The sequence below is a fragment of the Desmodus rotundus genome, chromosome 1 (assembly GCF_022682495.2).
Source record: "Desmodus rotundus isolate HL8 chromosome 1, HLdesRot8A.1, whole genome shotgun sequence".
Lineage (NCBI taxonomy): Eukaryota > Metazoa > Chordata > Mammalia > Chiroptera > Phyllostomidae > Desmodus > Desmodus rotundus.
The window spans coordinates 136,822,024-136,846,037 of NC_071387.1; the positions used below are offsets into that span (position 1 = coordinate 136,822,024).

Here is a 24,014-nt window from a genome sequence, read left to right on the forward strand (position 1 = left end):
CCTTGCCCTCCGGCTAACCCACTGGCAGTCAGCGTATTCCCCCTTACAGTCACATTCGGTGACTCACAGGGAGTGAGAAATCCAAGGACTTACTTTCTGCACACACTAAGTTAAATGAGAAAACCAGAATAAGGGAAATGCCAAACCTGCCATATATCATGGTGCAGAAAGAAAAGAGATTCATAAACCTATTTAGACATTTTTTTCTGTTACCTTATATTGTTCTAAACAGGTAACTCATTTCAGTAGTTACATAAATACTTCTTTTTTATCACCTTCCCTACCTTTCTAGAATAAATTTTACCATGGATCCTGAAGCTTTTTGTGAGTTGGGGCTCTGATTAATATTCTTTTCATTCTTTCATTTTTTTATCAAGCAAAGGTTTGGAGGTATTACATTTAGTTCTGTGAAAAGAGACTCTTATGCAGTATACGGCTATGATATGACTTGCGAATAGGCACTACTGTAAATTCTATACTCTCAGCTGACCTTTAATTCTGCTTGTAAATTCTGTTGTCCATCTGCATTTAGTGACCCTGCTCACATATCTCCATAGGGGGATTCCAAAGCGTTTGCCAAATCCCATGGACTCTCAGATTACTTTGTCCCTTCTTTATCTGAATCTCTGGACTGTGAAGGTGGGGATTCCATCACTTGAGGGCTCCCATGCTTTTGTTGTCTTCTTTGCAGCTTCAGACCTCGCCCAACTCCTGGCACGGAATGTACTCTATAAATGTTGTTGAAAGAATGTATATGAAGAAATACATCTATTCAAATTTTTCAACTGTGGAATTATGTGATTTAAAGTATTTTGCTGATTCAATATAAACTTTTTAAATGAAAAATTCTGTATTTTATTTTTAACCCAGTCTGGGAGGGATGACATGCTTTGTGCATTACTAAAATATTTGTATGAACATATTCCTTGTTAATTATTTTCCATAAAATAATCAGCTTACTGATTTTGAAACTACAGCAATTCTGTTGTAGGCATCTGTTCTAGGGGAAAAAAGAAACAAAAATATTTGCCAGCTGAATAAACTACAAAATGCGCTTAGCAGCACTGATTCTTCCTGATAGTGACTTTTATTAATGAAAACCTGCCGATGGATTATTTAACTCTAAAACATACGGATTTTACAAAGTTTCAAGTTTCTCTTTCCTTCCTTCCTTCCTTCCTTCCTTCCTTCCTTCCTTCCTTCCTTCCTTCCTTCCTTCCTTCTTTCCTCCCTCCCTCCCTCCCTCTCTTCTCTCTCTCTCCCTTTCTTTCTTTGTAATGATGCTATTAGGAAGCAAAACAAAGATGAGAGTTTTGGGGAAAGTGCTCAGATTCCACTCTAATGCTGCTTCTTTAATTTTGATTATTTTAAAATAGGTACTGCCAAACATTTATAATGAGTATAAAATTTTATGAAGCAATACTGGGAAACAGGTATTTGAATGTAAGACCAGTTTGTTATATTGTAAAATATTTTATATATAGTTATAAAATAATTTCTGCTGAAAGTTTATAGAATTCTACTGTGAGGAATAAAATTACTTGTCGAATAAAATGCAAAATCATAACTTTAGCTGCAAGCAATAATTTTACTTTAAGTAAGCTCCAGTAAGCACTGGAGCAAAGTAAAGGAAAATAAGTTGGTAACTATTAGGCTCAATATCAAAAATATTAATAATATGGCCTGGCCGGTGTGGCTCAGCGGGTTCAAGTGTCATCCCATAACTGAAAGGTCATGGGTTCAATCCCCTGTCCAAGCTCATACAACCAATAGATGCTTTTGCCTTTCATTGATGTTTTTCTCTCTCTCCCTTCCTCTCACTCTAGAAGCAATGAAAAAAAAAATGTCTTCAGGTGAGGGTAAAAAAAATAAAATAAAATAAAAATTATTAATAGTGTAATATAGAATTCTTTGCCATTTAGATTATGTACGAACATCCAGATGTCACATGATTGTTTTAGCTGCTTCATTTCATCTAAGATTGTATGTGGTGTAAGTACTGTCGGATATCTGAAACACGGAAGCACATTTCAGATAAATTTGCCTAACTTATCAAGTAGTAACAATAACAATAGTATATCAGAAGGCTATAAAGTTCTTAAAACATAATGAAAACTATTATTCTTAACAACTAAAAAAGTACTTTCAATTTTGGTTTCATTTAGGCCCCCAAAGTGACAGCCCCACCACAATACCATTTGGAGGAAGTGATTGTGACAATGAACACTGATTTAAAAAAATGAGAATTTGCAACTTATATAGTGTATTTGGTTCCCAAAATAAACTATTGTACCATTGTTTATACATATATCAAAAACATATTGTGTTTAAATATAATCTTCAGAAAACCGTATCGAACCACAGATGCCCTCATCTGAAGGGAGGGCAATCTTCCTTATCGATACATATAAAGGAACATCATTCAGCATTTTGATGGGGAGCAGAGGATAGCCCTGGCTGTTTGGGATGCTCATTGATGAGGGCAAGCTGGCAGAGGTAGCAAATTCAGAGAGCTACAATGGTTTTCCCCTTTCCACTGAATACTGGTTTTTCCTAGGACTCTATAATTCTTATTCTTCTCAAGTCTCTATGAATATTCTTCTTCACTTATTCTATGCATGGGATGTGAAAATGTCAATGTCTTATTTCTGAGAAGTCAAACCCATGCATATGACTCCAACTAGAACCTGTAAGAAACAGAGCTTCCCGCCTTCCCATGACCAATGTACTTTCCCATTGCTATTTTTTACATAAACAGAGAACCAAATGACATTGTTAAAGGGACTTTAAAAATATTTAATTGTCAAAGTCTTTATTCAGGTACAATATGTTTTATTTATCCAGATATTCAAATGATTTGGGGGTAAGGCTATCAAAGGAGAGAAAAAGGAAGAGAGATGGCTCTTTCTTTGATCTTTTGGCAATAGGCATCACGGTGTGCTGATATACAGGCTCTTGAATATGCAAAAGTCTCTATCAGTGACTTTTTTCCAGTAACAAAAAAAAAAGTATAGTGGGCAAGCCCCAAGTCTTTTGTCTTATTGTTTTAGAGTATGTTATCTTGACTTGGCATTTCAAATATTTATAGCCATAATTTTGAAGTTGTAGCCTGAGGCTGTGATCATGTGATCAATCATATTAGAAGCTAGAAATGCCAATTGACTATAATCAATCATATGAAAACACCTAATCTAAACTGTTGCTTTCAAGCTATACCAGAGCTAAATTATCCTAAGGAGAAAAGAAACTGTAAATATATAAAGATTTATGGGACACTTGATTCAACAACCTTCTTCAGCAAACTCCATATTCATATCATACTCATTTCTTAAATATTTATTATTATATATTAGCTTTTTATTTTAAATTCACATCTAATTTTTTAATGTTTATAGGAAATCTCTGGATATAGTAATTGCCCAGTAACTTGGCCTTACATTAGAATAGTTTTATGCAGATTTATCCAATACATATTTTGCATATTGATCAGTGTTCCTCTTTTTTTCCTGAAAGGTCAGAGAAATAAGGGAATTTCTAAGGTTATTAACGTACTTTCTACCACCACTCATTACAAGATTGGGTCTTAAAAGTAGAAAGGCAATAAAACAACCAAAACCACTGAATGAATAAAACATATAAAATAAATGCATGGATTTTTTCTGCAGCTCTTAAATGTAGCAGTATAAACCTTTTTCTGAATACTAAATTTCAGTCTTAGAACTTAAAAAATACTAAAAATAAATTTATTTTCCTGGCTAAAGTGTTTAAAATAACAACTTTTCTTCTCAAAATCACCATAATAAATTATTTTTAAAATATTAATAGATTTCTCTCTCCTCCTCTCTCTGCCCCTATCTCTCTCTCAATATATATATACATCTATACAAGGTCTGCCCGGAAATAGTCCAACCATTGTTAATATAATAAGAATGGTTTATGTGAAATTGAGGTAACCTGGCGACCAAGGAGATTGGACTGGAATGCTCATGTGTGATCAATGATGACTTCTCTGTACTAGTTAGTGGGGGTGGTAGACACCATTGAGAGAGCATGTGTACTGTGTGGCTGTTGTATTCAAAAGACTGACTGAGTAGAGCAACAAATCAACATCAAATTTTGTGTTATCCTTGAACATTCCTCTGCAGAAACTGGATGATTCAGAAGCAACTGGTGATTGGCAGCTTCATCGTGACAATACCTCCACTCAAGCATTAAATCTCCTGCAGAGTTTTTTTAGCAAAACATCAAATCACCCAGCTGACTCAGCTCCCCTACAACCCAGATTTGGTGCCCTGTGACTTCTGGCCTTTCTAAAACTAAAATCAACTTTGAAAGGGAAGAGATTTCAGACCACTGATGAGATTCAGGAAAATGTGCTGGGGCAGCTAATTGAGATTGGGAGAACAGTGTGAGGTCCCAAGGATTCTACTGTGACTGAGGTGTCATTGCCCTATGTATTATGTTTCTTGTATCTTGTATCTTCTTCAATAAGTACCTCTATATTTCATATTACTTAGCTGGATGCCTTCTGGACAGACCTCGTATATGTACATACATGTGTATATATATCAGATTTTGAAAGATAATACTCAAGCTAATATTCAAGAAATCACATTAAGTTATTAAATTATAAAACTAGGGCAACTTTCTTAGGTGGCCAGCATGAATTTCAAATATGCAGTATGGATGTCATCACACTTCATTATTATGATCTGTTTACTTTTTAATCAGAAGTTAATCTTGTATCTTCATTTTAACAACACTTTAAGCAGGCAAAATTTACTAAGCATTGGTTTTGTGATTTTGTGGATACTGGGCACAAGTTGGTTCTTAGTATGTACCAGTTGATTAATTAGTAAACTGCTGGTAAGACAAGATACCCAGGTTTGATCCTCACTATTTAAGATTCAAGCCTTCCTTCTGGCATTGTGGCCCTGTGTTTCAGTGTGAATGTGATCCCTGGTGGTAGCCAGATTGATTAATTTTTTTTCCTTCCATTTGACTTGCTATCCTGCTGCTTTGATTGCTCTAAAGAAGTAATTCTGGCCCTGGCTGGGTGGCTCAGTTGGTTGGAGCATCTTCCCATGCACCAAAATGTTCCATCCCAGTCAGGGTATATACTTAGGTTATACCCTAAGTACAATCCCCATTCGGGATATGTATGAGAGACAACATAGATGATTCTCTGTCACATCGATATTTCTCTCTCTCTCCTCCACATTCTTCTCTATCTAAAATCAGTAAGTACATCCTTGTGTGAGGATTAAAAGAAAAGAAGAAGTAATTCTAAACCAAAGTCAACACAACTTGGCCTTTTTTTCAGGACTCCACTCTCCATCCCTCTATACCTGTGTTTCAGCCCTCATCATAACAAGTATGGGGCTTTCATGTTTCTAAGGAAAAGAGATAAATAAACCAATCTTTGCTCTCATGAAATTTACAATATAACAAAATGAATGAAAATCATACATTCTGATGAATGTATATTAAAGTCAACATCCCTTGTGAAGAGAATACAAAGAAAAGACACCCAGGTCTATCTCAGAGAAGGAGACAAGAGTAAGAAATTATGCCCAATTGATTAGAAGAAGGAGGAGGAGGGGGAAAAGGAGGAGGAGGAGGAGGAGGAGGAGAAGGAGAAGACATAAATACATGCTACAAAAATAAAATGAGTACTCCAAACATCAGGATAAAGTGCTCGGACTGACCCGTTGACTGTGTGCCTCAAGGGTGCAGTGGTCGTGTGAGTTTCCTCAGGGTCACATCCAGATGTCTTCTTTAGGTTATATGCAGAACCCATAGGTATGGGAGGGTGCCTGGCCCAGGGGGAAGCTCACAAATTTTTGTGGAATAAAGAAAGGACAGCAAATTAAATGGCCTTAGAGAAGAAGGCCTATGGACTGTGAGGTTGATCAGAATGTAAGATCTAAGCTCAACCTGGAGCTGGGAGCCAGAATTATGAATTCCATTCTCTCTTTTGAGCCTCTTTGGGTTGTTAGTGGCAGAACTAAAACTGGCTTAGGCAAAAACACATACGTACTGGAAGGATGTGGACATTAGTCAGTCCCGTCAAGCAAGAAGCCATGTTTAGAGTACTTGCGGAGGAGCAATGGCTCAGAGGGATAGTGCAACCCCTCCACAGGCACAGTGCCATGTGGTAGGCACACATGCTTGTCTGAGGGATAACACCACCTGCTCCCAGCATGTGCAGTAGGGTGTGTTAATCCTCATGTGCTTATCGAGACGGCACAAAACAACACGTGTTAATCAAAGGCTGATGCAGCATTACATCGTACAAGAATACAAAAGCAAGGACCTTCGAACAGACAGCTGAGCCAGCTGAGAGAGAGAGGATGGCACGTGGCTGCTCCCGTCAACCCTGCTCTAGCAGATTGTAAAGCCACAGACTCTGCCTTGGAAGACGCTGATGGCTGCCTCCCGGACCAGACTCTGATCTGGGCTCTTGGGACTTGGGTTCATTATCTCCCAATTCTCTTGTGTGATGTTATTGCTGATTGTTTGTGAGTGATTATTAGTGTTATTAGGTTATTATAGATTTGGGTTGAATCTGCATTAATAAAAGCTGAGTGAATAGCATAAAAAAATAGAAATTGTGCCCAATTGGAATTTACTTTTCAACTGAAACTTTCAGAAGGAGTAGAAATTATCCAAGTGGAGGAGAGAGAACAGTGCATACCAATGAGGAAAACCAGAATATGTCAACGTCACTCAGTGCCATAAAGGCTCCCCCACTCCTCAAAAGATATTCTAGATATTTTGCAAAGCTTTTTAGTTTCAATGAGAGAACTAAGAATGGAGAGCATGCTGGCTAAGGGCAGCCTGGCAAGTTTGTTTCCCACAGGTTCCTGTTTGAGCCACACACCCGTGAATATATAAGCTATATAAGCTCAGATATAAGCTATTTATGCTTTCATATTCCAGGATATGTGGATGATGGGAGTTGCTAGAAAATAATAATGTAACTTCAAGAGTAAAAAGAGTAAGATATCAGGAAATGGAGCAATGCCAGAACGTTGGATATCAAAGTCCCCAGCAAGGGGAGAAATACTCCATCATGATAATATAAGGCTTAAAATATCTACAATGCTGTGTCTGTTCAAAAACATTAAAGGAGGACACATGTTTCATAAAGAAATGTTATAGCTACGTTGCAGATCAGTCAAAATAGAAACCATAGGGAAGTGCTTTGGGCATAAGACTGAATTTAGAACAAGTAAGCCATTTTCAGAAAGCATTTGGAGTGAATATGTCTATTTTCAAAGTTGATTTTTTAAAAAAATGCTTTTACTTATGTGACTTTGAGTAGATTCAGTATTCCAAAACCATTCATTTGAACAACAGTGGTGAACTTAAATTTTCTGAAGTCTGCTAATGGTCTGTTTCATCCCACATTTCTACTGGAGGTTCTATTTGGAGCCTCATCTGACTCAGATTCTTGTGCAAGCACATGCCATTCACATGAATTTAGCCTGTGAGGGATCAATCTAAATTTATCTAGCTTTTTTTTTTTTTTTACATTTTCACTTAAAATTGACACATTTTCACACTTGAAAGATGATTGCAGTAACTGAAGTCTAAGAAATGATATTTTTGTGTTAATTTTAAAACTGAAAAAGTTGATGCTGGAAGATGTATGAAAATACAATTTTTTTATTTGTTAAGAGCCACATAAAAAGCATATATTGTGAACTAATGTATGCTTATTTTAATAGTTATACTGGGCCAACAAAACATTTTACAACACAGTGACAAACTACGCAGAGAAGAGGTTAGCTAGAAATTCACTTGATTTGGTTTCTGTCATGCTTGTTATTTCCACCTACATTTAAATCAACAAGCAGGAATTGTGACTGTGATCATTAACTGTGAATCAGCCGGTCTACTGGCTGCACGCCACAAGAAAACATCAATGATCCAGCAAAATGCTGGGAAATACAAGAGAGTATACTAAGTGATACCCCACTGATCAATATAATTTTATTTAATAACAAAAATGAAGAAGCATGTATACTACTCATGAAATATTTAGATTAATTATAATTTTATCTTATATTCTGAATAAAAATAACTTAAAAGTTTAGTCACAGTAGCAGTGTAAAAAATACTTATTCTCCCAACACAACATGAAATTGCTAGGAATAAATTCAAGATAGCACAACAAATAGCAACAACATAACTATAAAGTATGAGAATTTTGTTATAAATTAAACACAACAAAATCAGCCTTTGAAAATCCCAAGTCATAACAAGTTCAGTATGAATCAACAATGTATCATAATAATAAGGAAAGTCAATGTATTATTGATACTGTGTCTGACATGTAAAAAGTCTATCAAAGGAACTTGAGTGGAATAAGTTGTTTTATATATGCATATACACACACATATACACACACTAGTATATGTAAATATACTAGTATTATATATTCTCTAATTATATGTAATATTACATTATCTTATATACTTTGTAAGTATATATAAATATTAATAGTATAGTAAATATATATATAGTGTGAATATATAGCATGTGTGTATACTACTTTTATTTTTCATATATGCAGCACGTATTACTCCAAAAATAATTTTATAAACAGATATTATTTATTTACATTTATAAACAGAGCTATGAATTTTAAAAAGTTTAACAATTTCAGAAAACCAAGGAAAGAATAAATTCAATATGCTAAATGGCACCATAACAAACACCTATACCTATATCTTTTCTATCTCTACCTCTATGTCTGTCTGTCTGTCTGTCTACATATTTGGGTGTTTGTGTGTGTGTGTGCCTTTTACTATTAAAACTAAACATTTAGATTTCAGTGGATTAGTTAAATTGTGGTATTGGATAATATGAAGAATATTTAAATTACAAATGAAATGACTTTAAAGCAGGAATGTTTACAAAATTACCTCCACTACCATGATGATCACAAGTTAAACGTACCTGCTTTAGGTGCCAGAGAATACATTCCTCAAGGTGTTTGTGAAAATCAAATGCAAATGTTTCTTGTGATGGTTTTAATATTCACTTCAGTAAGAACAAAGTATATAACCAGTAGAACTTGGAGCCCAAATTAATCTAAATGCTTATTTACGTCAATATTCACACTTGAAAGGATACAAATGTGAGACTTAAGATTGAAAATAGTCCTGTCTACAGTCAGAATAAGATAGGATTTTTTTCCTCCCTTGGAAATCAAACTCCAACATAATTATTGAAAATTCTTTAAGCAAATGTTCTCTGTTTGGATCAACATAAAAACATATTTTAAAGAGAGTAAGAACCTTTTTTCTCACTCTGAATATGTACCTATGAACTCTAATTTAAAAACACTGATATGGGTTATGAGGGGTATATAAAATATTTCAAAGGAAAATTCTTAATTCCGTGCAAAATTAAAGCAGTCATGTGGTCAATTTATCTCACACTTGTACATTTTTTTTGTAGTTGTTAAATTATCCTTCCAATAAAAAATATCGGGGATATTGGTCACATATAAGGATAGCTTATAAATAATGTGGCTATGAACATAGGAATGCATATACTCTTTCAAATTGGTGTTTTGTCATTCTTACGTTATATTCCCAGAAGTGGAAATGCTGTGCCAAAAGGAAGTTCCATTTTCAATTTTTTGAGGAAACTCCATACTATTTTCCACAATGGCTGCACGGCTCTGCATTCAGCATTATTCACAACAGCCAAGGCCTGGAAACAGTCCAAGTGCCCGTCAGTAGGTGGGTGGCTAAAAAGCCTGTGGTACATTTACACAATGGAATACTACAAGGCCAGGAAAAAAAGAAAAGAAAATCTGACCCTTTGTGACAGCATGAATATACCTGTGGATTGTTATACTAAATGAAATAGCCAGTCAGAGAAAGACAAATGCCATATGGTTTCATTCATATGTGGAAACTGATGAATAAAATAGAAACAGAGGCATGGGCACATGGAACAGGCTAACAGCTGTCAGAGGGGCAGGGGCAGGGGTTTAATGGATGGAAGAAGATGAATGGATCACCCAAAGGTCGTATGTGCACAACCCACAGACACAGACAGCGGTGTGGTGATGGCCGGAGGGAAGGGGAACCAGGGTAGGGGCTGAATGGAGGTGTGGGGGAAAGGGGAACATCTATAATAGTGTCAAAATAAAAACAAAGTCTAAAAACAAAGGATAGCATATGCATTCTCCACTAAAAGATAAAGAATAAATGTCACAAGTAGAACTTGTATCAAAATTTTAAAAATCTATATAAACTGAATTTATCTTTTCCTTAAAAATCATTTTATTCAAGATGTTAGTTTATAAAATTGTTAGATAACTTTAGTATCGCTATAAAATTGACATCATAAAATATATTTACTACTATCAATCTCAAAAGTCATCAGTGAATTTTCAAACCAGTGTTTATCCTGATGAATACAAAGTATAAGCTTCTTAATTTAATGAGGCCAGAGTGAGTTATGTAAATATTGATATTAAAGCAAATTAATAATTAGAATGTGGTGACCAAATAGGACAAATAGATTATTTTCATTACAGTAGAATTAAAATAATAAAAAAATAATGGATTACATATATTATAAAACACTTGACTTATTTTATTTTTGGAATAAATATTTTAATAATAGTTCATAATAATTGCCAGGGAGCAAAGGATTCATATATCAGTTTGAATATATTTCCAGGACTGATTGTAAACAAATCAAAAGTTTAAATTCATTAAGCTCTTAAACATAAATATTTGATTAGAGATAAGAGCACTATAATAAGAGGAAAGGAGATGAGAACTGTAAGAGCAAACCCCCTAAAGTGCAAAGATCAAAAAAGTGTACAGGCACACACACGATTCTAACCCCAAACCAGGAATTTATATAAGCTTAGGTATATAAAACAGAATTTTAAAATATGTTCATTTACCTACCTATTTCCTGGGAGAATTCTTAAGAAATTATCAATTACAGTAGTGGAAAAGAGGATCTACTTTTTAAACTTTAGCTGTTTTTTTTTTTTTGCTGCCATGTTAAAAGATAGACGATTAAGTATAGCTGTCCCACTCAAAAAACAGTACTCAGTTTGATTATGAATCAAATTGTATTAATCATAAAAATAAGATTTTTTGCCTAACACTTGATATTTTATAAAAATATTTTTGAATATCCTATCTAATAATTTAAAATATTATATTAAATTATGTAATTGGGAGTTTTTAGGAAGTTTTAAATTGTATGTTGATAATATTATTATAAATGTATAAAGAAAAAAACCCTTGATTTTTATATATTGTAGTAATAGTTTTAAGTTTCTACAAGTCATTTTATATTTTCAAAATCCCCTCTTGACTCTTAAAGTCATATGAAAATCATTCTATTCTTCACAAGAGATATAATAAAATAATAATAAGAATAAGTAGACATGTAGGACTTCTAAAGAATACTAATGAAAAGGTTGCAATCTCAAACCAGTTGAATACAAATTTGAATTTGTAATTATTATTTTTCTTATGAAATTACCCTTTCTTTATTTGTAAGATGTTTTAAAATTAGAATCTAGCTATATTTTTCCCTCCTGTTTTACTTAATATGGCTTGGGAAGAATGACTATATATTAAAATATAAGAATCTCTTTGAGTCTTGAGATTGTTAATTATATTTTTATAACTTTAAAAACATACAAATAAATGTTTAAAATTAATAAACCATCATAATTTTCAGAGTATAATGTTTAAATAGTGAAGCTTGACAAAATGAAAACCACCTAAATGATTCTCGTTCTGTTCAAGAGTGTTCTGCTTTCCGAATTGCTCAAACTTTCCTTTTAACTGCAGTACTTGGCAAGGCCTTTGTTTTAACATTGTGATTTTGTATGACCTAAAATGCATGTATTAAGTACTCTAAAGCTTTCATGCAAAACAACAAACACTAGTGATTAACAGAGGATATGAAACTCTAAAGTATTTTGCTTAGTTGTGTTAATCACAGGGTTTCAGAGAGATGTAAAACAGATACGTAAAGAACAGATATTTGGGAACTTTGCTCTTGTTTTGTTGTCATATGAATCTTATCTCATCACTTCCTTCTTTTCTTTCAGCATTTTAGTAGCTGTGTAAAGTACAGACATTACATCAAAATTCTATGGTATGTGCATCAGTATATTAATTCTATTAATTCCATAAGTGAAATTACCTTTCACATACACCATGTGTACAAATTTCCAAAATATTTGAAAGGTGAAAGGCATCTACACAGCTACTTTTTATATTCTGGGCCAAGTTTAGATCTCAGTCACTTGACATTTCAGGGGAAATATGCAGATAGATACATGACCAGGAAAGTAGCAAGACAAGGTCTTTCTGGAGAATTCAAGATAAGTCTTGTCAAAAACACCTAAAGCACAGGAATCAAAAGAAAGCGTATCATTAACATCACCAGTGGTCATAAGTTTGGTCTTGTTGCTCTTTGAAATAAAATGCTTAGGAATTTGTGAAGGAGTTCATATTTATAATGATTATGGAAGAAAAGTACACAAATATAAACAGAATACTGATGAACTGATTATTAAAAGTTGTATACTTTGTATATTTAATACATATATTAAAAATCTGTATAAATTCATTGTTGTTAATAACACATAATTCTATTTGCATTCCAGTTAATTGAAAATGCCATATTTGAATGATGTCTCTTATTTTATGTTTTGCTATTGGTAGTAAACTGAAAATATAAACCAGAATCTAAGGAACAAAATTCATAATTTTGAAGATTATATGGATAGGCAAATGACCTTTAATAATCAACATAATACCGATGGATGAGAAAAAGTCAGTGGACACTACCCAACTTCAAGGATTGCTATAAAGCTACATAATCAGGATCATCAGTAAAACTCAACAATAAGAAAACTAACAATTTGACTAAAATATAGGCCAAAGACCTTAACATTTCACTAAAGAAAAGATACAGATGTCAAAAAGCACATAAAAAGATGCTACACACCATAGGTCATCAGAGAAATGTAAAGTAAAATACAACAAAATCCAGAACACTGGAAATACAAATACTGGTGAGGCTGTGGAGCTACAGGAAGTTAATTCATTACTGGTGGGAACATAGTATGGTATAGCCACTTTGGAAGACAGTTTGGAAATTTCTTACAAAACTAAACATTCTCTTTGTAAGATCCAGAAATCATATTCCTTGGCATTTGCCTTAAGGAGTTGAAAACTATGTCTATCCAAAAACCTGCACTCACATGTTTACAGAAGCTTTATACGTAATTGCCAAATTTGGAATCAACAGATGAATGAATAAATTGGCACATCCAGACAATGGAATATTGTTCAGCACTAAGACATGGAAGGATCTTTAAAGCATATTTTTTAAGTAAAAGGAGCCAATATAAAAAGGGTATATGCTGCATGATTCCAACTATAAGACATTTTTTTAAAGGCTAAACTATGGAAACAGTAAAAATATCAGCGCTTGCCATGTGTTGATGGGGAGGGAGGAATGAGCAGGCTGAGTAGAGAGGATTTTTAGGGCAGTTAAACTACTGTGTAGGATACTGCAGTGATGACTACATGCATTATACATCTGTCAAAGCCCACAGAATGTGCAAACTAGGAGGGAACGGTAGTGTAGCCTGTGGACTTTGAGTGATAATAATGTATCAATGTCAATTCACCAGTTGGAACAAATGTGTAACTCTGTGGAAGAAGGTGATAACGGGGAAGCTATGCATGCATTGGGGGCACAGGCTGTACAGAAAATCTTTGTACCTTCCTTGCCATTTTGCTGTGAACCTAAAACTGCTCTAAAAATAGTCCATTAAAAAGTAATAATTCAGAGTGATGAATTTTCTAATTAGTTTGCTATACTTAGGAAGTACTAAATTCAAAACATTTGTTTTTTAACCTTTATAAGCTATCACTGGAGTATATGTATCTGGCAAAATGTGTGCAAGCGTAAGACAGGACAGAGTGATATCTTTAGGTATTTCTCTGAATTAAATGATATTCAACACTGACATCTCATAAAATAGGATGTATTCTTAGCACAGGACATTATAGTTAAGAACACATTATTTTTTTAAAAAAAGAACGCTTTTTTTCAAGTGTACTTAACAGGAATCTTTGTAACAAAAAAAATACTTATCATCCCAATGCACTTATTTTATCTAACTTTGTTGAAACTTTGTGTCAAACATCAAGGGAACAAATGTTGAATAAAATTATCTAATTATAAGAATGCAATTTAATTGTGCACAGAATAACACAATCCAAGAAACTGTCTGGAGGCATAACAAGGAAATGGTAAATCTTTGAGGATAGCATCTCAATAACAAAATAATGAAAACACTAGCCCAGTTACAATTATAGTGTATAAAGCAAACTATTTTTAACTCTGGGCTTGGAAACCATTTTCTTTTACGACTTCTTGTGACTGTATTCAGTTGCTTTCCTGAACTTGCCTTTCCTTTCCACCTCCACTGATCATACCCTACATTTTTATCATGAGTAAATTAGTTTAAATGCCTAACCGGTCTTTAGCGACTCTCCTGGCCAATGCAGAATCTGACGTTATAAGATTTACCTCCTAAATTCACACAGCTAACTGTGTTTACTGCAGAATAAAATTGATTCTCTTTCCAACCAGATCACAAGTAATTTTTCCAACTTTGTATTATAATGCTCCACAATATTCCACAAGTTTACTGTGTACTTAATCATTTCCTGCCTTGGTTTGCTCTAATGATGCAATAGGTTTTCTTTGTTCGGTTTTCTCTTTCATCCGACAATTGTTATTCTATTTTTAAAGTCTGGTTCAAATGTTAGACTTTTAAGACTTCCTTGTTAACCTGCGGGACAAATTCCACACATACCCACCATATTATTTGTTTACCCCTTGGCTAGTTGTGCATGCTTCTGTTTCCACCATAAAGGCTATGCATTCATTTAAAGCAGCGATCAGTTCTTTTTGTTCTCTGTGTCTACAGCATATGACACTCAGTAGATATTCAATAAATATACATTATTGCTTATAATTGTGTTATGTATTTCACACACACACACACACACACACACAACTAAATTTGGCCTTTTGGTCATTTGCCACTTTTAAATAAGAGTCCATTTCTTAGGTTTTTCTTCTGTGTTTAAGTTAATAAAAGGGAAATGTTGACTTAATTCATAAAAAAAGCATCTGTAGCTTTGGGGAGGAAGCATTAAGGAATATTACCCCAGCCAGCTTTCTCTATCTCCAGTAGGGTTCTTAACTACAGATGGGACTTACCTGCCCCTTAAATACATTTAACATTTATGTGTCCACAATAGTGCCCACTAGCCATTTAGCATTTCTGTTGTTTTCTTACCCCAAATTCATCAATTTTACTATGAATTGTTATAATTCTTTAACACAGAAAAATATATAAATCAGTAGTTTCTTCATGAGCCAAGTTCATAAGTGCCAAGTTCAAATATTTGCCTTTATAAGAAAAAGAATGAGCTAAAATATTACAGCACATAAAGAAAATTCAAGTTGGTGAATAGAGTAGCCACTCTAAACTAATGGAAACATATATCCGCTGGGAGATTTTATGAGGCTTCTCCCTGTCTAGAGAAAATGTGTAGTTATGTGTTCCGTTCTGCCAAGGACAGACTGGTCCTTTCCAGACACTTACCCTCTGACAGCGTGAATAAGTCTCAGTGATGGATAGGCCGTTCGCACTTTCAGTTTATTCTTAAGGATCAATGCGTTAACCCACTCCACGTGCTTCTCTCCTCCTTTGACCATGAAAGCAGGGATCCAAAGGACACTGTCATTCAGCATGGAGAGTCTGTGCACAAACTTGTCTCTGTCACTCTCGTTCCGAAAGCCTCCAAATGCTCTTTGTACAACTGATGGATTCATTGTAATAAAATCTGATTTAGTTCCCACATCTGCAGCAAACTCCACCACAGGGGCTAGATTACACCTGAAAAGAAAAAAAAGTCACGGACAAATGAAAAATAAATAGGAAACATCCACTCCTGAAATGGTGTGTATGGAAAGAAGGATGAGAAATGAGCACAGTTTTTTTATTTTTCCTTTTTTAAACCAGGTAGGGAAAAAAAGATAATCCGGTAAAATTACATTTTCAATAAATCACCACACATAAGGAACACTGTCTTTAATAAAGATGCATGCTCCTGATGTAGGGCTCAAATTGTCATTTATACTAATTCAACCTGTTGTCTAAGAATTGTCTTTGCTTTTGTCTTCATAAAACCACACAATATGAATTCCCAATAGGTGGATTTGCAATAGTAACTTCATTGGCTGCCATGCAATGCAGGAAGGGAATCCAAACCGCATGCTGTTCTACAAGTAAAACCATTAAACTTGATATTCCACTCTGCGTCACTTGTCAAACTTATTTCACAACTTTATAAACGTGAGTATGTGATGATGGCTTTCCTGTACCCTGAGGTTAAAGAGAAACTACAGTTCCTTATAGCATTTTGCACACACATGCTTGTAATTGCCTTCTAGAGGCCTAAATAGGAAATAAAAGTAAGAAAAAGGAATTCTCATGTTCAATATGCCATTTTGAGATGTTGATAATGTTGCGATAATGCACAAAAGTCATTACTATTGGTCAAATATCTTTCTGTTCCTTTTAGGACATCCTCAAAATGATCGTTTTTCCTGCTATCAGGCATGTGCCCTCCGTGGAGGAGGGACCGAATTGGTTGTCCTGTTTTTACAACTGAAGCTCTAGGACATTGCAGAGCTCCTCGGCCTGACTCTGTTCTTGTAAGCTGATTTCATTCTTGTATTACAAGAAAGCTTCAGAAAACACCTTGAATTTTTCTTCATCCAATTTGTGATGCTTTCCTGATTCTGTCACATAAATCTTTGGATATTTAAAAAAGTCTTTTAGCTTAATATATTTTAATTTGCTAAAAAAGGTAAATTTTAATTAGTTGAGTAGTCAAGAATTAGTTTTTTAGCAAACAAGATTTTGCTAATTTGGAAAAAAAAACATTTGAGTCTATTTAATTTACACCTTCATGAAACACACACATGCACACATATACACACAAACTTTCTTCTTCTTTGCTTTTTCTTTCCTTATATTGGCCTTTTAGGGGAAGGGAACATAAACTGATTATCCTCTCTCTGCATTTTACAGGTTTGACTGCATTATGAAAGTTTCTCACATTTCTTTTCTTTTGCTATATTAATTAAATTCTCAAACAAGATACATTTAATTAAAAAGCAAACTGTGTGCTCTGCTGTTAAAAACACTGGCTTGCATACCCTTCTTTATCTCTTTCAATGAATACATGTTATTACTTCTTAGATCTCTGAAAACAGTTAGCTACCACAACAAATATCTTTCATCTTACACAATTAAGCAAAGCCTATATTATCCAGGATGAGCTACTGAGAAAAAACAAATAAAAATTAACACATCACATTATTTAGAAATAATATTTTGAAGTTATACATACTTAATTATGCCCACTATACTATATGAGATAGTATTTTTGTCTTTATTCGTGATACAAGCACTATTTGATATTAGATATTATTCACTCCCACCACAGTCAGAATATTATGAATGGAATTTCCCTGGAAAAGAACAGCTACGTGTGAACAGAAGCCAAAGTGAACATCTAACAGTGGAACTCATGAAAGACTGGGGATATAATGATTTTTGAAGTCCAAAAATGCACTCTGCACCAGCTTTAAAGATAGTCTAAAACTCTAAGCAAGCAGATGATAAGATGACTTTGGATACGGTGGGGAAAACGCATTCGGACATCTTTATCACAGACACTCTACTTCCTTAGGTAAAAAAATAGACAATGCTTGTTAATATTGCATTTAGCATGTTCCTGTCAGGGGAGGTGGTTTTAGATATACCTTTCTGCTATAACAAATCCTCAGCAATTCTTTTCAGAAGATTTCCACTATGGAAACACAATATCTATTCTTCATTTTCTCTATACTTATAAAAATAATCTGAGTCAACCCAGTGTAAGATAACAAAAATAACATTATAGTAAATTATCTTTTCAGGAAAAAATATCATGTAAATACTTTATGCTTTTCATTACTTTTTCTTATCACATACTTAAAAGCTATTCCACCCCCAAGTTAACTAACACTCTTTTAGGACTGACTGAGCATGTTTCTGAAACAGGATTGTCTAGCCACATGTCATTTCAGAGCTAAAACAACATTCATCAATAAAGTTGGGTACTGAAAAGCAGGACTCCTACCATGGAAGCAAAAGGAAACTAATAGAAGAACTCTTCTGGAAATAGGGTTGATCTAGGAGATAAACCAATATATCTGATGCAATCAAAGAATTCTAAGTGACTGTGGTGAAGGGAACCAAGAGATCAAAGAGTAATTAATCCACATGAGCTTTAGTGTAAAATTTTTATGACCTAAGAATAGCCTAACCAGGCTCTGTGAGGGACAGAAATAGTGATACTGAAAATAGCATGACAAAAGGACACATAGTAAAATATAACCTGTTCTGGCTCCAGGAGTCCAGCTGGTTGATTTTCCTTGGAGCAACTATATCCAAGTTTTCATTGGCAGGAAAGATTAACATCATGTCCATATGTGGCCAGTAAACTAACTACTCCGTGGTTGAGTCAGATATTTAGTCGTATAATTAGCTGCATGCCACATAATCAGGGCACGCATTAAGTAAGCCGAAATAACAAACCAGAATAACGAACCAGCTGTGCTGTACTCCAGCAATTCCGTCGACTTGTTGTGAACCTCGGAGTGATACTCGCAGCAACGCTGCTGATTGAGCAAGATCATGAATAGATTTCCAATCAAATGTTCTTAATCTTCCTTTCTTTAAATCTTCTTAGGGATCATAATATTTAAAAGGAGCCAGAATGTGTAGTAAGCATTTATGAAGTAACATATCATTTTAGACTTTATTACTAATCTCATCAAATTGAAGAGTGGACAATTTTTAAATGATGAATTTTGTGAGTCAAAACTACTGAGTGCATAAGAATATTTTAAAGCTCTATTTCTCTAGCCAAATGAATTTTTCACTGTCAACTGGTTTTGACATATTAAAACCTGAAGACATATACACAGAATTAGGTATGTTGACCAAACTCGCTGTTTATTCTAAGCTGCCCGATTTTCAATTTATTTGTGTTTATTTTCCATCATTGCTGAAAAAGCTGAAGAAATGCAGCTGGGCCCTCTTGTTCTCTAGGCCTTTGAAATTTTCTCTGTGATCTCACACTAGATATGATTGCCTTTCAACAGTCCTTTTACGCAGAACTCAAGGTACATCTATTTATTTCAAGGTCACATAATTTTTTTAAAATTCACTTGAATAGTAATTCATGTAATTTATTTCATGTATAACATCTCAAGATCACAGAATTCCCTAGGAAGACATAACTTTTAGATTTGTCAATATTCTCTGCCATTTCCCTTAAGTTATAGTTCAACAGTCTAAGCAACTACGAGGTCCCTCTTTCAATAGCCCAACAGTTCTTGAGAGTTCCTCGTGGAAACACCACATCACATGCTTAGATTCTTTCTCCAGCTACCTTGCTATTTGAGAGCAACTTTTTTACTATTACATAATCTCACCAAAATGTAATCTTGACAGTTATTATTAGTAATACCAATAAAATAATTCTCATTCATTTAGACATGTCTTTATTCCTCCCAGGGTATATTTTACACATTTGTGCTAGCGACAGAAGGAGTCATCCAGGATACTGAGGTTAAACAGCTTGTTCTCTGATATAAGGAGTTACCAATTGTTCCTTTACACATAAAACATAAATTAAATGTGAAGAAACCTATACTGAGTGGATTGCAGACTAAACTCTATGCCTTCTCACTGTTGGTTAATGTTCAGGTAAGTTCCAAATGCATGGTTTGCATCCCTTTTCTCCTTTGGCCAATCCCACTGTGTGTTTCTCCGTATGACCACTGAAATACCTTAGCCCAAACCACTGTTACCAGTGGGACCGCATTTGTCAGCCACCAGGAAATGGGAGCTTGCTTCTTCTCTTTTCTGCCCCCAGAGGAGCTTGTGATTTCTATCTACATTCATCTTGCTTTAGAGCTTGAAGAGCCAAGAGAACAAATAATCTCTGATATCTAAGTGTTTAAGGTTTTGGGGTCATCCTCTCAAAATTGGTAGGGGAAGCTGATGCATACAATTTATCAATCTCTCAGACTTTCCTGAGGTGGGGGTAGTAGGCCCCAAATAGCCCTGAAACCAATACTTTCCTCCAATACTTTGAGGTAAGGAATAGTGTTATCTCTACTTTAAAGATAAACAACTAAAATCAAAGTGGTTAATAAACATGTCCGAGGACATTGTGACTATTGAAGAAAAGCACAGCTACTTTAGAATGACTCCAATGCAGAAGTTTTAAATGAAATTATTGACACCTGTGATCTCTTTCAGAGTCAGAGGAAAAGTCTGTTATGTCCATCCTTCACCCTGACTTCCTGTAGGAAAAATAATAGTTTACCATTTAATCTTAGGTTATAGTCTCAGACCCCCAGGATTTAAGCATACTATATAAAACAACTCAGCCACATATCTCCCCAAATCCCAAATATTAAACAAAGACATTTAGGAATAGTAAATGTGAAAATAATATTCATACCTCAGATCTCAAGAGGGAAAAATCTTTCAAAATGCTGGCAACAAGATTAATTAATTGATGTGACTTTTTGGAATATGAAGCATAAGGTTAACAGTTGATCTATATGTGGTACATATCATTATGTAGTGAGCAAAGTGTTAGAGATGAAATATCCTGTTGAAGATTTGAATTCTCTGTATGGTGAATGAATACAAATATACATACATTACATTTTATGCTTGCTGGTAAAATAACAAGAAAACCCTACACTTCACCGAAATAAATACTAATGACACATATCATGAAAATAACTGACTAAACAGAAGAGGAAATTTTTCACAAATCCAGATTTGTTTACGTTACTGGCAAGGTTAGGAAGAAAAGCGTCATATTATTTCTAGGGAAATTTCAGAATGAAAAAAATCAAACTCATTCTAGAAGACAGATCAAAATACTGAGAAACATATTAGACTATGCTCTCTTTTAGTAAAATATCACATTTTTGACTTGCTGAAAGGTCTCGATCTCTGTAATTCTTTCAACTTCCATATCAGATGCATTACAAAGTCTTGAAAATTCCTCTCAGAAAATTTATCTGGAATATATTCTCTATTGCTATTAATATTTTCTCAGCCTAGGCGCCTCCATGTTTCTTTGAACTATCATTACAATAATTTTCTACTTAATTGTTTTTCAAACTATTAGCTAGACCCTTGGTGGATCATTAATTAAATATGGGGTCATTGATCAACAATTTTTAACCAGTTATAAAAAAATGAAATGGATTATAGTAGGAAAATACAGATGTTCTTGCACATAATATTCTTGCACGTAATTACTATGCATCTTTATAAACAATACTATGCTCTAACTCAGCGATTTTCAACCGGAGCGCCACAGAATTTTTAAAACATGCAATACCTGCCTATTTAGTCAGGGGCAATGACCTCTTTTCCCTTAGATTGTCAAATAAAAAAATGACAACAGCTAACTCAACAAACTATCTAGTGTGAATGAATCCAAATTATACTTATTTTTTGTCAGATTGGCAAAATATATATTTTTGGTGTGCTGTAGAATTTTCATAATTACTTTATATACCTCTTGAGATGAAAAAGGTTGAAAATCGCTGCTTTAACCAGTTCTTTAACACAAGGAAACCAACATTATAATTCTCTTTTTCAAGAGTGGCATCATCGCATTAAAATGTATATTTGATCATGCTGTTAACCTAACAAAAAATCTTCAGTGATACCAGTCTAGGGATTCATCCTTGTCCCTGCCCTTACTTTCCAGAATCAGACGTCTGCACATACTTTCTGTGTCCCTTTATTTATGATGATGCATTTGCCTGACATGACTTTCCTTTCAAAGACATTCTAGCTTTTAATCTAAAAAAAAGTCATAACTTGTTAAAACTCAAAGGTTAATATCTACTGCAATGCTATCTTTGGCAGAACTAATTGTTTCCATTGCAGTCTAAAATATTTGCTTATATCTTTATTCTACTCTTCATGAAATTCTGTCATATTTAGTTGCTTGCAGAGAGTTGATGTCTGTAAAGAAACTAGAAGCGCTAACCGTAAGAACAATGAGAGTTACTCTGTACTCTGTGTGTGTAAAATGAGAACTGTGGAGAATGGTGTTTGATCTCTCTGGCTTCTGGGAGCTCCGCTGATGCTCCAAACCAGGTCCTGAAAACATGCAGACCCGCAAACCGGAGGTGAACACCACTCTGAAGAGTGGGTAATTTTGTTTATGTACTTTGCTGTATTTAAAGGGGGCAGCCTCTCCTGGGTCAATGATGATAAACGCCAAACAACAAGAACAACAAATCTACCACCATGACTGAGTGCCCAGGTTGTCAATTCGGAGCTCTGCACTAAGTCTTCTGATTCCCTGTACACTCACTTTAACATTTATTTTTAACTGTTAGTTCTGCTAAACATGTTAAGGATGTTGCATTAGAAAGTTGATATAGTGTGTGTTTTGGGAAGTGAGCTAACAAAAATTGCATTTTAAGCACAGTTGTTATAATGTTCAACTCTCAGAAGCTGTGCTAACTAAAATAGACTATTTTTAAAATCATCCTTTCAGGTTGGAATTTTTTACACTTAAACAAGAAATACAATCTGTTTCACTGATGTATCTATTTTAAGTGACTAGTATCTTCTGTGAATAGAACCATCATCATCCAAAACAAATTAGGAAACTAAAGAAGTTCTAAAGGCTGATATTTTTAAAACACTCAAGAGTCAAAAATTACTCATAATAAAAGTTGGTAGATAAGGATGGGAAAAAATGCTACAGCGCTTAGCATTCTTCCAATTGTTAGGGTCCCTCCCCCTTTATTTCTTTAAAGTATAACTGTTTCAGTTTGTGATTTGTAAAAATGAAAATCCCAGTTCTAGTTGAATCCAGATAGTGTTCTGCTTTTTGCTGAAGATCACATAAAATACTGAGATATGCTTAAAAGTCTATTTTACATTATAATTGCCCAAGACAGAAATTAAAGAATAATTTAGATAACTAAGAATAGATCATAAGTATCTGAAATATAAAAGGCACAAAATTAAGCTTCCCAAATATTAATAGTTTTCTCAAATTACATAGAGAATCATGCTTGGAGAATTTGAAAAATTAAAGTGAAGGACAAAGCCTGTCAAGAAACTGGGTAGGATTATACAGAATGGTCTCAATCATCGAGGCTAAGCAATAAAAGCACATCCACACAATACTTCGATAATATGATGTACACAAAGAATAAGGGGCAAGAATATCCATAAAATATGACATTCCTCAAATGAAAATGATTTATCCTTTCCCCAAAGGAACTGCCTTAAAAGTTAGATTCATTCATTTTGTAATTAATTTCATCTGTCTATTGTCAATACTTTGTTACTAGCTTTATTATTGCTGTTATTGTACTATTTTGTTATTTCTCTTTACTCTCTTTACATGTCTGTCTCCTCCATCAGACTGAGAACTTCAAGAAGTATAGACCACATGCTCTATCTAATAGGCCACAGGTATCCCTAATGTCTCCTAGGGTCCTTTAGAGCTTGGCATCTAGTGGCTGCTTGATAATTGTTTGCTGAAGAAAGAAATGCCTGTTGAATAATATGACAACAGATTCATGAAACTACCACTGTCATTTATAAATTTCAAATAAACATTTTTAGTGTTTTTATAATCATATTTGGGAGCCATACGTTTAATGCCAAAGGTCAAACTAGAACTCGAAAAATAATTATGGAATTCTAATTTTGAACGTATGAATCACAGCAGAAAAATCACTCCCAATTCTTTATAGGATCACCATGCTTTTGACTCAAGATGGTTGTTTAG

General features: G+C 34.2%; 1 protein-coding gene across 1 annotated transcript in view; it reads right to left on the reverse strand.

The window, feature by feature from the left end:
- The window catches only part of ST8SIA4 (ST8 alpha-N-acetyl-neuraminide alpha-2,8-sialyltransferase 4), an 88,112-nt gene that overhangs the window by 31,929 nt on the left and 32,169 nt on the right, over positions 1-24,014 (reverse strand). Inside the window, exon 4 of the mRNA XM_024563316.4 lies at positions 15,701-15,994. Coding sequence (XP_024419084.1) covers positions 15,701-15,994 — 294 coding nt within the window. The remainder of the gene's footprint in view (positions 1-15,700; positions 15,995-24,014) is intronic.